The 13967-nt window shown below is 40.9% G+C and overlaps 1 protein-coding gene across 1 annotated transcript in view; it reads left to right on the forward strand.

Annotated features, from left to right (window-relative positions):
• LOC145396564 (protein amalgam-like) overlaps positions 1-13401 on the forward strand; it is a 97742-nt gene extending 84341 nt beyond the window's left edge. Inside the window, exon 8 of the mRNA XM_080269939.1 lies at positions 13262-13401. Coding sequence (XP_080126065.1) covers positions 13262-13401 — 140 coding nt within the window. The remainder of the gene's footprint in view (positions 1-13261) is intronic.
• The last annotated feature ends 566 nt before the right edge of the window (positions 13402-13967 follow it).

Below are 13967 nucleotides of genomic sequence, written 5' to 3' on the forward strand. Positions count from 1 at the left end.
AACAGTGAGGTGAAAGGGGAGTAGTGGGGTGGATGGGAAGTAGTAGGAATGAAGGATAATAGTATGGAGGTGGATAAAGTGAGTGGGGTAAAGTACATGGAGGCAAAGTGAGTGGGGGTAAAGTGAGTGTTGGGCAAGGAGATGGAGAGGTAAAGACAAAAGCCTTCAAGTACATCCTAGTCAGTCTAACCAGTTCAATACTATCATATATAAATACTGCCTGTTGTGAATTACTTTTGAGCCTATGTATCAGTGTGTGTGTAAGGTCTTTATTTATATCGCTTATAACCCCTTCAATACGAGGAAGCCACATTTAATCTTTTCCTTGCCACCGCCACACGATTTTACCCAGCTCATAGGAGAACTCTGGCAATGAAGGAGTTAAAAGAGACTGTTCTTTTTCATTTCAAAGTAAGCCAATGCCGACGATTATAATCAACCGATAGTGAGTCGTAAGAGTTTGAGTACTAATTTAAATATAATCATTCTGTAATAACCAAAAGAAAAAAGAAAAAACAGACATCGTGGAAGATGAGGTAACTGTAGCCATAAGTTAATATGAACGTGAACTCAATGGAATGCAGGCTGAAGTTACCCCTCTCTTGCAGTCCACCATCCTCCCTTCTGAGGATAGGAAGGGAGATAAGGGGCGCTTACATGATCAGTCAGCGGAGCTGCTCGATTATATCGGTGCCATCGCATGAAGGCATTCCTCTCCAGCACTAGCAATCGTAGTGAAGGGGCTATTCGCAGTTCTAATCCTTTCACGGATGTGTTCCCTTACCTTATGAATGTTCAACCTCTTCACTGCAAGAAGTCTTCCCGAAGCTGAACATACAAATAACTTACAACAAAGACGCCATCGTACTGCAGTAAATATGGAGATTGCGCCTTACTTCCCCCACTAAGAAATGTGCTCCACAAGACAAATAAAATCGCTTGGTGGTAGACAGAAAAAAAAAAAAAAAGATCCATCAGGGCTGAAGTAGACTAATGGCATCACTAAACCATTTCATCGAGACAAAAAAAATGCTGAAAAACACATAACCAGGGAAACCAAAACTGTGAGGTTGCAGATATAAGTAAAACAAAGATTTCATTGTACTGAAGAGTTAAATACAAATCCTAAGTCAGAGAGAGAGAGAGAGAGAGAGCAAACAAATAGAGCTATTAAAGAGTAAGTAAAACTAGGTCACTGTCCTGAAGACGATACAACAATTTATACTGTATTTACTCTAACCTGAACTTAGACTGTCATCTTTTAAAGTGACTGCTGAATTGTAAAAACAGATTATCACTAAAATATCAGGTTTGTCGTGAAGAAGTGCTATGGAAAAGATGCTACGTGAAATAAGCAGCAAAGCGATGAAAGTCTGGGTCTGGGTAAGGTAAAAAGAGTATATTAAATCTTTCCGAAAAGAGAAAATTAACATGGTCATATGAACATTTCTAGGAGGGTATATGAACATCAGTGCCTGGTGGCAGAAATGGCAAAATGATGTCATCGTCTTAGGGAAGTTAAATTCCATTACCAAGCCTTTCCGCGAGAGAAAGAAAATAAGAAAAAAAAAAAAAATGGTAGTGCTCCGAATTAAAATAAGTTGTATTCTGCGGTTCGCCTGATGTCTAAGTTAATTTCTCAAGGGAGCGAGGATCTTAAGTTTTATCCTCTTCGACCAAAGGAAAATGTTAAAAGTCGGTCTTTGCTGTCATCCAAAGATTTTATTTTGCCACTTCAGATAAAAATGTTTGAACTGAAGAGGTTGTCTATAGTCTTAATTACCCGTCTCCGCCTAGAAAGGGCTCGCGGATGGGTATTGTGATCACTCGGTTTGTCTGTTTTGTTATCTGTTTGTGTCTGTCTGTCTGTCTGTTAACAATTTTACGCGAAAACTAATAGCGCGATTTTGACTAAAATCAGAGGGATGATGGGCTATGACCTTCTGATCACCTGATTAAATTTTGGGCCAAATTTGGCCAACGCCAAGGCTGTAGGCCCAAAAAATGTAAAAAAAAAAAAAAATCGTTTCTTCGCCATAATTCCTTTCAAATTCGTCATATCGATATGAAACCAACACCTGAAAGTGCATCTTTCAAATCTGCATCCTATAATATGTCTCATTACTTCAGGGGGGTCATCCCCCAGTTAGCGGTAGGGAGGTCAATGTCAGGTGGGTCGGGCCCAAAATTTCAAATGGGCAAAAAACCGTCAATTTTCACCCGATTTACTCAAAATTTGATATGTGACATCTTTGACCTGATATCCTGTTGTGTCTATACGTCGGCACTAAAATGACTGCCGGGGACGGGTTTATTGAGCCTAGGCTCCGCTTCTTGTTGGTTCTTTCATCCCCAGGCGCTCTCTTATCTTGAATTAAAACGTCGGGTAACTACATAACTGAAATAAATTATACACCACTCATATGAAAACATATTTTCATTTAAATCTTGCTATCACCCGACGATTACATTTGTCTTAGGGAATACATTTCGAACTGGAATGGTTACATACAGTCTTCATTGCCGGTTTCATCACCAGTTCTCTTATCCTGAAGAAAAACAAGCGGGTACCTATATGAATAAAATTAATCATACATCAGTTGTTCCAGGTGCTGTTCATCTTGACACCAATGACTTACTTTCCATTCTCTTCCTACTAATTTCAGAAGATTTTATACGGCGTAGTGGAGACTTCTTTCAACTAGGGGAATGGATACAGCCTCCAATAGCCCTTCCAGTACGAAAACTTTTTCTTAACAGTATAAACAAGAACAAACTGTAAAAAAGATGTCGCTGCACTGAAGGGGTTGAACTTACAAAATAATATGGCAGTGAAGGAGAGAAGGAGATCCATACTACTACTAAATTTTTTCCAAGAGATTAAAAAAAAAAAAAAAAAAAGGCTGATAAAACATGATGAGCAGAAATGACTTACCAACGCCCGAAATTAAATAAATGTGTTCCTTTCCCCGGACTTACCAGGTGTCTCTCCAAGTTAATTTCTCACGGGACGAGGACCTCCAAACTTTTAAAAGTTGGCGACAGGTCTTTCCCCGCCTCGCAAGACACCCAAAGTTAAACTGCTTCTTGACGTTTTCGATACGATGGCGTGTTTTGCGTTTTAATTACACTCCTGCATGACGATTTTATTGAATGATCTTGTCTGGAAAGTTAATCAAGAATATATATTACCCCTATAGTTCAAAGTCTCTCCTCCGCAGAACAGAACTGTCTGGAAATTGCTATAATTATATTGAAAGATTTGTTCTCTGATTGAAGGACTGATGCAATGATGAAGCGAATAATGGTAATAATAATAATAATAATAATACCCAAAGACAAAGAGACCTGAATTATTCTTGCTAGATTACCTCCTGACAATTGACATTTTTATTCATGCAAAAGGAAGGGACCAAAGGCTGGAAACTTCGAAAAGTTGTCCATTTCACAGAAGAAGAACAGGAGCAGAGCCAAGATTAACATCTGTTCACAAGATCTCTTCTGTCCAAATGAATACTGAAGACCAAGGGGCGTGTTCCAGGTGGCATATTAGATACTGTAACGCCTCAGTGATTTGTATTACGTATTATACTTTAACATTTTTGTATTTTATATATATCGCTTTAATATCAACACAGTTCGCAGCAATAACATACAGGTCGATACTGAGTCGTACTGTGCAGGATAAATCGTAAAGGAAGAGATATTACGAAATCTCCAAAGCCACTTACAATACGGTCCTACATCTGATTGCTACGGTTCGAGAAAATCCCCACCTAACTCAGAAGTGGTTTATCTCTTGAACTATCGTGGTCTTTTGTAATTTCAACTCGATCGTCTGGGAAAGAGAAAGAGTACGGAAAAACATAATGTCATGCTACATAATTAAATAATGGAGATTTTTTCTAACTTATTCAGTGAAAGAGACTATTAGTAAGCTATTCCACTAAAATTGTTGTAGAGTGGCAAGTGATAATATGACCAAGTCATCATCGAGGTCAGTGGATGGTTACTTCATTGATTCTAATCCTTGGCAGCCATATTCTTTTATCTTTTTTTACAGCTTGCTTCACGCAGCTTGGTGCTAAGAAAAAGACAAACAGTACGGCTCTGGCATCGCTTTACACTGCACTTCTTTTGTAACTGGCACCGTATTCTTAAGCGTTAATTGTCCGTTACAACTCAGCATTCAAGATGGAAGAGTGAATTTAGGCTAAGCAAAGAGTGAAATGCGTATAGTAACTCTCAATATAATCCCTCCCTTACCATAGCTAGCAAAGTTATCCCCTTCAATACGAAGAGAAATTATCTTCTATATTGAATAAAATCGAATGCCGGCAGTAGGAGAAACACACAGTGTTCACTGTCGCACAAAAAGGTCATATAACTGTAGACTTGATACAAAGCTTCACAGCGAGGGGTGCACTAGTTAAACCACACATTAGCGGCAACCAGAGGAAATTACAGGCTGGCTCGTAAAATAACAGCACTCCACTAGAAACTCACATGCCAGTATCTTATGTGTTACGGGGACTGGTTCAGTCGGCATCTTATGTGTTGCGGGGACGGTTCAGTCGGCATCTTTATGTGTTGCAGGGGACGGTTCACTCAGCACCTTATGTGTTGCAGGTAAGGCTCAGTCGGCATCTTATGTGTTGCGGGGACGGATCAGTTGGCTAGTGTGGGAGTGGATGTGTCAGTGGTATTAGAAAATAAAAAAAGACGCATAGGGGTAGATATTGATACTACTGACTGAGCCGTCCCCACAACACACAAGAAATTGCCCGGCGGAGTGGAAGTGGAATGTCATAGGCCACGCTGTACATCATAAACGTATTGCAAAAAGGTCGGGAAGCCATAGGGATGCTGTTTCCAATATTTTTAGCGCTCTTGTAAAATCCGACACATCATATTTCATATCGGTAGTGGAAGTTAGGGCTAGGAGGAGCTGATGGTGGTGGTGGTGGTGGGGATGGTGATGAAGATTAATGGGAGGATAGATGGTTGATCATGATCATGTAATACATGTAGAGGCTGAGTGTGATGAAGATTAATAGATGGATAGATCGATGAATGGGTGGATAGGTAGATAGATAGGTGGATGATGATGATGATGATATGTTGCTCGGCTACCCTGATCGAACGCAAGGTTTCATGACAAAACCACGACTAGTAGGCTACCACCGCCACCAATTTATTCATTTACTACGGACTAGTAAAGACCTTCGAAGCTGAACATTTGCTTCACAATGTGTATGGAATAGGAAGAGCCAAGAACTAATTATTATTCAGGTAAAGACGAAGATTTATTGACAGGTTACCATTAACTCTCTCTCTCTCTCTCTCTCTCTCTCTCTCTCTCTCTCTGCGCAAAAATGAAAATCACGGTAAAGAAAGGGAATTGATCTGAAGTTTCTTGTGAACCCGGACGTTCATTCACAAATAAAATTACAATCAGTTTCTTATCATAAATTAGACTTACTTTCGCAGGGAGGACGAAAATAGGACAGCACGATTTTTTTTTTCTTTACCTGGCTCTTGTTCTTTCTGCATAATTATATCCGAGGAACAACGAGGAGTGACTGAAGGTTTAATTGTGAATCCGAAGCCAAGGTCGTGTTGTTGTAGGTCATGGTGTGTGTGTGTGTGTGTGTGTGTGTGTGTGTGTGTGTGTGTGTGTGTGTGTGTGTGTGTGTGTGTGTGTGTGTGTGTGTGTGTGTGTGTGTGTGTGTGTGCGTGTGTGTGTGTGTGTGTGTGTGTGCGTGTGTGTGTGTGCGTGTGTGTGTGTGTGCGTGTGTGTGTGTGCGTGTGTGTGTGTGCGCGCGCGCGAGTGCATCAAAATTTATGTAATGCCATTAAACAATTATGCTATTGTTGTTAGATGCATACAGATAAACTGAAAAAAACTTAATAAAAAATATTACCACCTTGGCGATGGTACAGTACCAATGGCTTCACAGTGATTTTCGAACGACCGAGTAAAGCATTATATTCGTCACTCTCGATACTTCCTTCGCGCTAACTTGACGCTAATCTTTATCCTCTTTCAGCTCATTTCACGTACAGTTACCTCCATTTCTAACGAGTACAGCGGGTGGTATGTTTGGTGAAATGTGGCACCACTGTGTTTGTTTACATCGTAGTAATAGTAAGTGAATGGGCAGACCCGGCAGAGCTTCCCCTCAGCTACAGTATCTAGTACCCACAGAAACTATGTTTTATCAAGTCATACTCTGTTTGCAAATACAAGTGTTTGCCACGTATGTATAGTGGAAGGTAGAAAGAGAAACAGAGATGCCATTGGTTCCCATTGTTTCTCTGACAGGAGATTACTGTGAGGCGAGGTGGAAAGGAGGGGAGGGGGGAAGGGTGGGGGGAGCCCATGTATCGAAACTTTGTCGTGTTTCGTTTAGAAAGATGAAGGGTGTGATTATACAGGTGTTCTGAGGTTATTGCTTAATCCGTATGCAATAACGTGTATTGGATGAATGTTGGAGACTTAATGTTCGTCATACAATGTGGTGAACAAATGTAGTTAAGCATAAATGTTAGAAGGTGTGATGTTCGGTGTCTCGAAACGTAGTTCACCTGACTCTAGTGAGTGTGCGACTCAAATGCTGCAACATTTTTGTGGCTGAACCAGGGTGGCCATAAAAATGATTCGTGAATATCCATGTGACACAACGGTCGTGCCATGTTGTGCATCATCTAGTCTGTTTTATTGTGAGGAAAAACAATCATTATATTCGCAAACCATGGTATAAGTAGATATCCCTTATCATATTGCATCACTACGACGAGACTGCAGTCTTATCAGTGACCTTGTGTAAATCTACTGGATGAAGTGGGGTAGCTTCAGAACCCGGGAGTATTTTGCCTAAAGCGCAGTGGTTGAGTTTTACCTTCCAGGTGCTGGTGCACCAATGTTGCTTACGTTTACTTGGACGCTCCACCAACACTCAACTTTTATCCTACTGTAGGTCCATCTTCTTCTTGGCTGTGTTATACTGTATAAGCCTGTATGATGACACGGTGCATAAAACATTCCTTACTTTACATATTTAATTGCATTGTTCACTGTATTACTTAATGTTTCTGTTGGCTGAAAACAGGATCTCATTCAGGCTGCTGGGATGTCAAAGTGTTTTCAATGGTCAGTCAGTATAGTCACGAAAACTGCGACTTTGTCTGCTATCTTGGCATGAGTGTGAATAAGTCGGCGAAGTGTATTACCAGACTCCCTGCACAAACACACACAGACTATACGCTGTTTTACACTCTCCCAGCAGCACCACGCCACCGATATATTTTGTGTAGCCGTGGCTACATACTAAAACCTTTGTTTATAATGGCAGACACCCGACAAACATTAATGGTAAAGGAATGTTGGTCCCTCAGGATGAACAGTGTGTGTGTAGACACACGATTAAATAGAATAATGCGTCTGGAGCTAAGGAGGGCCTGAATGTGTCAGATCTTGCATGAAAACTAATATATGAATGTTTTAAAGAGAATATAATATACGATGATCAATGTTTGTGGATGTTGTCGCAACTACAGTATCCAGACTAACGAAGTTGCACCTCGAAGAAAGCGACATTATAATTTTAGGGTCTGGACATCCGTAACACCGTCATTTCGGTTATTGTAATACAAGATATGCATTCATTATGCAAATAAAGTATCTCATTATCTCCATGTAATCCATCAGTATGATGACTGCACAACATTTTTGCACAACAAGCCACTAGCTGTCCAACACTCAAAGTAGCTATAATCCTATGCAACAGAATATCTACTTCTACCATGGTTTGAGAATATAATGATTGTTTTTCCTCACAATAAAACAGACTAGATGATGCACAACATGGCACGACCGTTGTGTCACATGGATAGTCACGAATCATTTTTATGGCCACCCTGGTTCAGCCACAAAAATGTTACAGCATTTGAGTCGCACACTCACTAGAGTCAGGTGAACCACGTTTCGAGACACCGAACATCACACCTTCTAACATTTATACTTAACTACATTTGTTCACCACATTGTATGACGAGCATTAAGTCGCCAACATTCATCCAATATAAGTTATTGCATACGGATTAAGCAATAACCTCAGAACATCTGTATAATCACACCCTTCATCTTTCTAAACGAAACACGACAAAGTTTCGATACATGGGCTCCCCCACCCTTCCCCCCTCCCCTCCTTTCCACCTCGCCTCACAGTAATTTCCTGTCAGAGAAACAATGGGAGCCAATGGCATCTCTGTTTCTCTTTCTACCTTCCACTATACATACGTGGCAAACACTTGTATTTGCAAACAGAGTATGACTTGATAAAACATAGTTTCTGTGGGTACTAGATGCTGTAGCTGAGGGAAGCTCTGCCGGGTCTGCCCATTCACTTACTATTACTGCGATGTAAACAAACACAGTGATGCCACATTTCACCAAACACACCACCCGCTGTACTCGTTAGAAATGGAGGTAACTGTACTTCAGTTATAGAAAAAGACAACACTACAGCTCAGTACCATTTTCATAACGCTTCTCGGTGACTAGCATCACATCCTAGTGTTAATCTCTTGTTACAATTCAGCATTCAAGATGCAGAGATGGAAATTTTAAGAAAAGTTAGAGAAAAAAAGAGTAAAGTTATTTGCTCCCCTGTTCCTCATTCTGGAGTCATCTCACCCCATAAATAAGTGCAAAGTAGGCTTAGGATTATGGTGACGATGATGAACGATTTTATTATTCTAGTCTAGTCGAAAACAATGTAATTGGAGCGGAAATAACTCAAAAAAAAATCCCCAAGAAACACGCAACCGTCGATTACAAAGCAAGGTGCCTATTTCTGTTCGAAGTACAATTTAATATGCTGGAGTAACGAGACAAAATCCAAAGATCTCGTGATTGAACCAGGATGTCAAGCCAGGGCCTTGTCGATATTAAATAATATACTCTTTTCACCCTAATCTATCCTAGATTTTTCTCATTTTGCAGCTTATTTCAGGCAGCTTAGTGGCAGCAAATGTCATTACTGTGACTCTATATTCTTTCTATAGCATTTCTTCGTGATTTGCAACATAATGATGGCGTTAATCTATTGCTACAGCTCAGCATTTAAAAAATATGTCATTTTTAGGCCAAGTTAAGGTGAAAGGGGTGTAGTACACATGAATCGGCATAAGACGCGAAGTAAATCGCAAAGCAGGGCATGCTACGGCTCTCAGACACAACCAGCACCGCGAACTGCAGCAACATCTGCTGTGATTGCCCCGTACTAATATGCCCGAGTCTGACGCCGGCTCTTTATAGCCCATTACGGAATATTAAGGAGCGCACACTGAGACTGCACCCACCAGAACAATGACCAGGTGTAAACAGCCGTCTGACAGAGAGGGAATATTCTGTTGTCTGGTTTTAAGTGTGTGTGTGTGTGTGTGTGTGTGTGTGTGTGTGTGTGTGAATCAGGAGGTGTTTGTACAGGTGGTAATATTGTGGTGGGTGTAATGGTGTTGTACTACTCTAATTAGTCATAACCTGCTAAACACAAATTTCCTCTAGCACTAATGTGAACCTTCTCTCATTTATAACTCTTAGTGGTGGACGTCCATTTTCACTTGGTTAAATATTCTGTGTTACATTCACAAAAATTCTAATTATACTCAACTTCCTTATTTTCTATAGTCTTTTTTTCATCATAGCAGTGACATGTCCTCAGAAAGGTTAAAATGTTTATAGTTCGCTAAGTTTTTAGGCAAAGGTACCCCGCCCCCCTTGCATCTACTCAACTGACGTATAATGAATGATCCGTAAACTGCGCTCCTCTAGAAATTCACGTGGCAGTATCATGTGTGTTGCGGGAACGGGTCATTCGGCTAGTGTGGGCCTGGTTGTGGCATCTGGAGCAGGAAACTAATAAATGACGGAAGATTGATACTGATAATGCTAATTGAGCCATACCCACAACACACCAGACATCGTCCAGCGGAGTGCAAACGGAGAGTTACATATTGGCCACCTTGTATATGTGAGTAAGGTACTGGATCAGCTCTTCCTAATACCAGTTTCATTTCGCTAAATGTACATTATTTAGCTTAATGTGTCACCATCACCCACACATCATATCTATGTAATAATCATATCTGTGTAACAATATATCTATTTAAGTTTAGCCAGCTACTCCTAGACGCATGGACTGATTTTGATGAAACTATGCTGGAACACTCCCTACGATCCTAGACTTTGCAAAAACATTTATGGTTCAAAATAAATAATTTATTTGCGAAATTCTTATCGTTAACCCCTCAATGGTCTCTTTTCTCTAACGGAGCCAAGTCCATTTTCTTCGGGCTTTACCATATATTAGTTTATTCATACACATGTTTATTTTAAAGTTCAAGCCAAATGGTTTCCTGCAAGCCAAGAAACCATTTACAACACTGGGTGGTAACCATATAACCAAACCATACGTGCTCCCTACGTGTCAAGTGGGTTGGTGGAGGGTTAGTGCCCCTCCCTGTAAAACAAATAACTCACAGTCAAATGGCCACCCCGTACGGGATTATGGCGTCTGGCAATAGATAGATAGAAAATAAACAAATGATGACTGACCAAAAAAGCGCTGACGGCGGTCTTACGAGAGGAATATTAATTTATAATTCTTTCCTAATTAAAAAGAAAAAAATAAATGGTGCTACCGTATATGTTGATGGTGATATAACACATTTACCCGTATAATGAGAATTTGCAAACTTTTTCGCTCGTGCCCCTTCAAGATTCACCCAGTCACGGCTCAGCATTCAAAGTTAGGGGCGTGGTCCAGCTTGGCCAAGGTTAAATAATGGACGATAATCTGGCACTCTCTAATACTGCCATCCATTCCTTGACTGTGTTCTGACCGGTTTTTGATCGTGGATATGGCAACATGGTAATGAAGTAGAATCCTTATCTTATTAATGAGTGGATCATAAACATGTGTACGGACATTATATAACTGATTATACCTTACTGGTTAAACGGCTTGGAGGATCACTTCTGAATAATGATAAATTCATTCTAAGGTATATGTTTAGTATTACTGTCATGATTTAATCGGTTCACTACCAAAAATCTCTTAAAACCAGAATAAAATTGTCTGGCTATTGGAATGGGGATAAATGTGGATTACCTCAAACACCTTCACCACACAGGGTCTCTCATAAGCTGAATAAAATCGTGTGGTTGTAGCCAGTGTAAACCCTAAATTCACACGTCATGGTTCTGTAGGGTTAAGTGGTAGTTGGGGCAATGCTTAAGAAGCCTTCTTAGCTGTCATATTCTTATCATCTTAGACTAACGGTGGGTTCCTATTTGTCCATTCATTTATTTTGGGTTGTATTCTAGGTGTATAGGAAGATTTTGTAACACCGCCACCTTTCCGATTTATGATTTATTCTGCACCTTACATGTCACTGTCATCTTGTATGTTATTTATACAAACTATGAGTTATTTAAGAGGAGCCTGTGGAGTCACATGGAGAGACAGGCTGACGAATGAGGATATAAAGGATCGTTGTGGTGTGGATGTGGATGTGATAGGAAGTGTTATGAGGAACACACTGAGGTGGTTTGGCCATGTGGAGAGGATGGAGGGTGAAAGACTGACGAAGAGAGTGTATGTGAGTGAGGTGGAGGGGGGAAGAGGGAGGGGGAGGCCGAGGATGAGATGGAGGGATGGGGTGGAGAGGTATATGAGAGAGGGGGGTGTGAGTTGGGAGCAGGGCAGTGAAATGGCGGGGGACAGGACGACGTGGAGGCGATTTGTTTGTGGCCACCCCAAACGGGATTGAGGCGTCTGGCAATAGATAGATAGACTATAATCAAGAGAATAATATATATATATATATATATATATATATATATATATATATATATATATATATATATATATACCATGTAAAATATTACCATAAAAAAAAAATCGCTATGAAATAGGTGCTACAAAGTTTCCCACACAACCTAGAATACAGCCTTAATCATTCAATCCACTGCAGTCTGTTGGTCTTTAGAAGTTTACAATATCGCTGTAGCTCCTTCGCTACGAGGGGTCTCTCCTAACTAGAATAAAATCGTCCAGCAGTGGCAAGAACATATAAGATGGTTGGTAAACAGTGTTCCATTTCCAACTCACCTGGCGATATGTAGCATGCAGCGGAGACGGCTCAGTCTGCTGATGTGAGCGTGGGTGTGCTAGCAGGAGTAGGAAATTAATTAACGTTGCCTGATAACGCAGACTCAGCCGCTCCTGCAACACATGAGAAATCACGCGGCGGAGTGGAAGAGGAGTGTTATATATGAACCATCCTGTCTATATAAACAAGAAATCGTATTGAAGGGGTTTATGGAGACTGCCTCTAACCTCTTCAGTACAAGAGTTCTGCCCTAACCTGACTAAAATCGTGTGTTGGTAACAGATTAAAAAGGACATCCATCGTACTGAAGGGGTTATTAATAAGTTGCTCCACCTAGGTAGCCAGAGTGTACTGGCTACATACGCATTCCTTCATTGTGCAGACTAAATTGGATAACTGCAGCATTCCTGCCTATATAACAATGGTTAGTGTTGTATCTGTCCCTTACCATACAATATAAAGCATTATTGGACAAATATGAATGCCATACTCACCCAGTTTAGTCTGCTCAGTGAAGGAATGCATAACTAGCCAATACAAAGAATCATGTCGCTAGACCAAGGGCCGTATTCTCATGCGTTTAGGAGGCTTTCTTATATCTTTTCCTTGGCAGTATGTTTCTCATGTTACACTTCGGCAGTACAGTGGTTGAGTGATGGTCGCAGGAAACCGGGCGATAACGGGCCACGGTTCGAATTAACATGTTATGCTGGAGGCTTTCCTGTCGTGTAAAATCAGGTCAGGGACGTTGGCTGGTCTCCCACGGGTTAAATGACCAGGCCCTCGGTAGCCTATTATTGGCTCTCCCACGTCCCTCCCCCTCCGGGATGTCGAAAATATTAGTGTGCCAACTGATACGCAAGAGGTATCAGAGAGCCTCCATGCTGACGAGAATTCTGGCCCAGCACATGCACCACACATTTCTCCTCCTAAATTAAGACAACATAGTAACTCCCTCTCTCCTTCACTTTTGGCTGCGTGCTGCCTGGCGGCGTCCTGTCACCATCCATCCCCCTGCCCTGTTTGCCGCTGTCTGCTGTCTCTGCCACTGCTGCTCTCTGCTCTGTCCTGACGCGCCCAGATCCAGGGGTGCAGTCAGCGCCCTCCAGGGACCAACACTATGGCACCAGAAAGTCCAAAAACATAGCTAGGATAAATATTTTAGACACCAAAGCAAGTAAGATATTCTGCCTCCTATTGGTTTTAGTGTTTTCCGTTTAATGTCAGCCCCTTCAGTCCGAGGATGTATTTTTTTTTTAATTCTTGCAAGCATCAGACGATTTTATTCTGCTTACAACAGCACTCTAGCAGCGAAGGGGTTAATGCAAGCTATATATAACTTTACCAGTTGGAAAGTCTCTCCAAAGCAGAATAAAATCGTCTGGTATTAGCAATAACGTAAAATGCTTCATCCAAGTGAAGTGCTTCACTCCTTTTGACATGGTGACGTCTTTTATATTCATTCTTGTCATCGCCAGACGATTTTTTCCGCTTTGGTTCAATACTGCCATCATTAACCCCTACTTTAACAGGGCTCTCCCCAAAGCTGCATATATTCGTCTGGTAGTTGCAAGAGTAAACTAGACAAAATACGTCATCGGACTGAAGGAATAACTCTTTGGCTGCGGTGAATATAAGTAAATAAAAACGTTTGAACTCAGCTTGAATTAAATTAATGAGTTTTCAGTTCTTGCTCCAAAAGTTTATCCAGCTGATTCTTTTAACTTTTTGCCACTATGGGCTTCTCTGGGCTTAATGATCATAAAATCGCATAAAGTTAGCGTGTA

The sequence above is a fragment of the Coenobita brevimanus genome, chromosome 38 (assembly GCF_032717465.1).
Source record: "Coenobita brevimanus isolate Jiangsu-jjx chromosome 38, ASM3271746v2, whole genome shotgun sequence".
Taxonomy (NCBI): domain Eukaryota; kingdom Metazoa; phylum Arthropoda; class Malacostraca; order Decapoda; family Coenobitidae; genus Coenobita; species Coenobita brevimanus.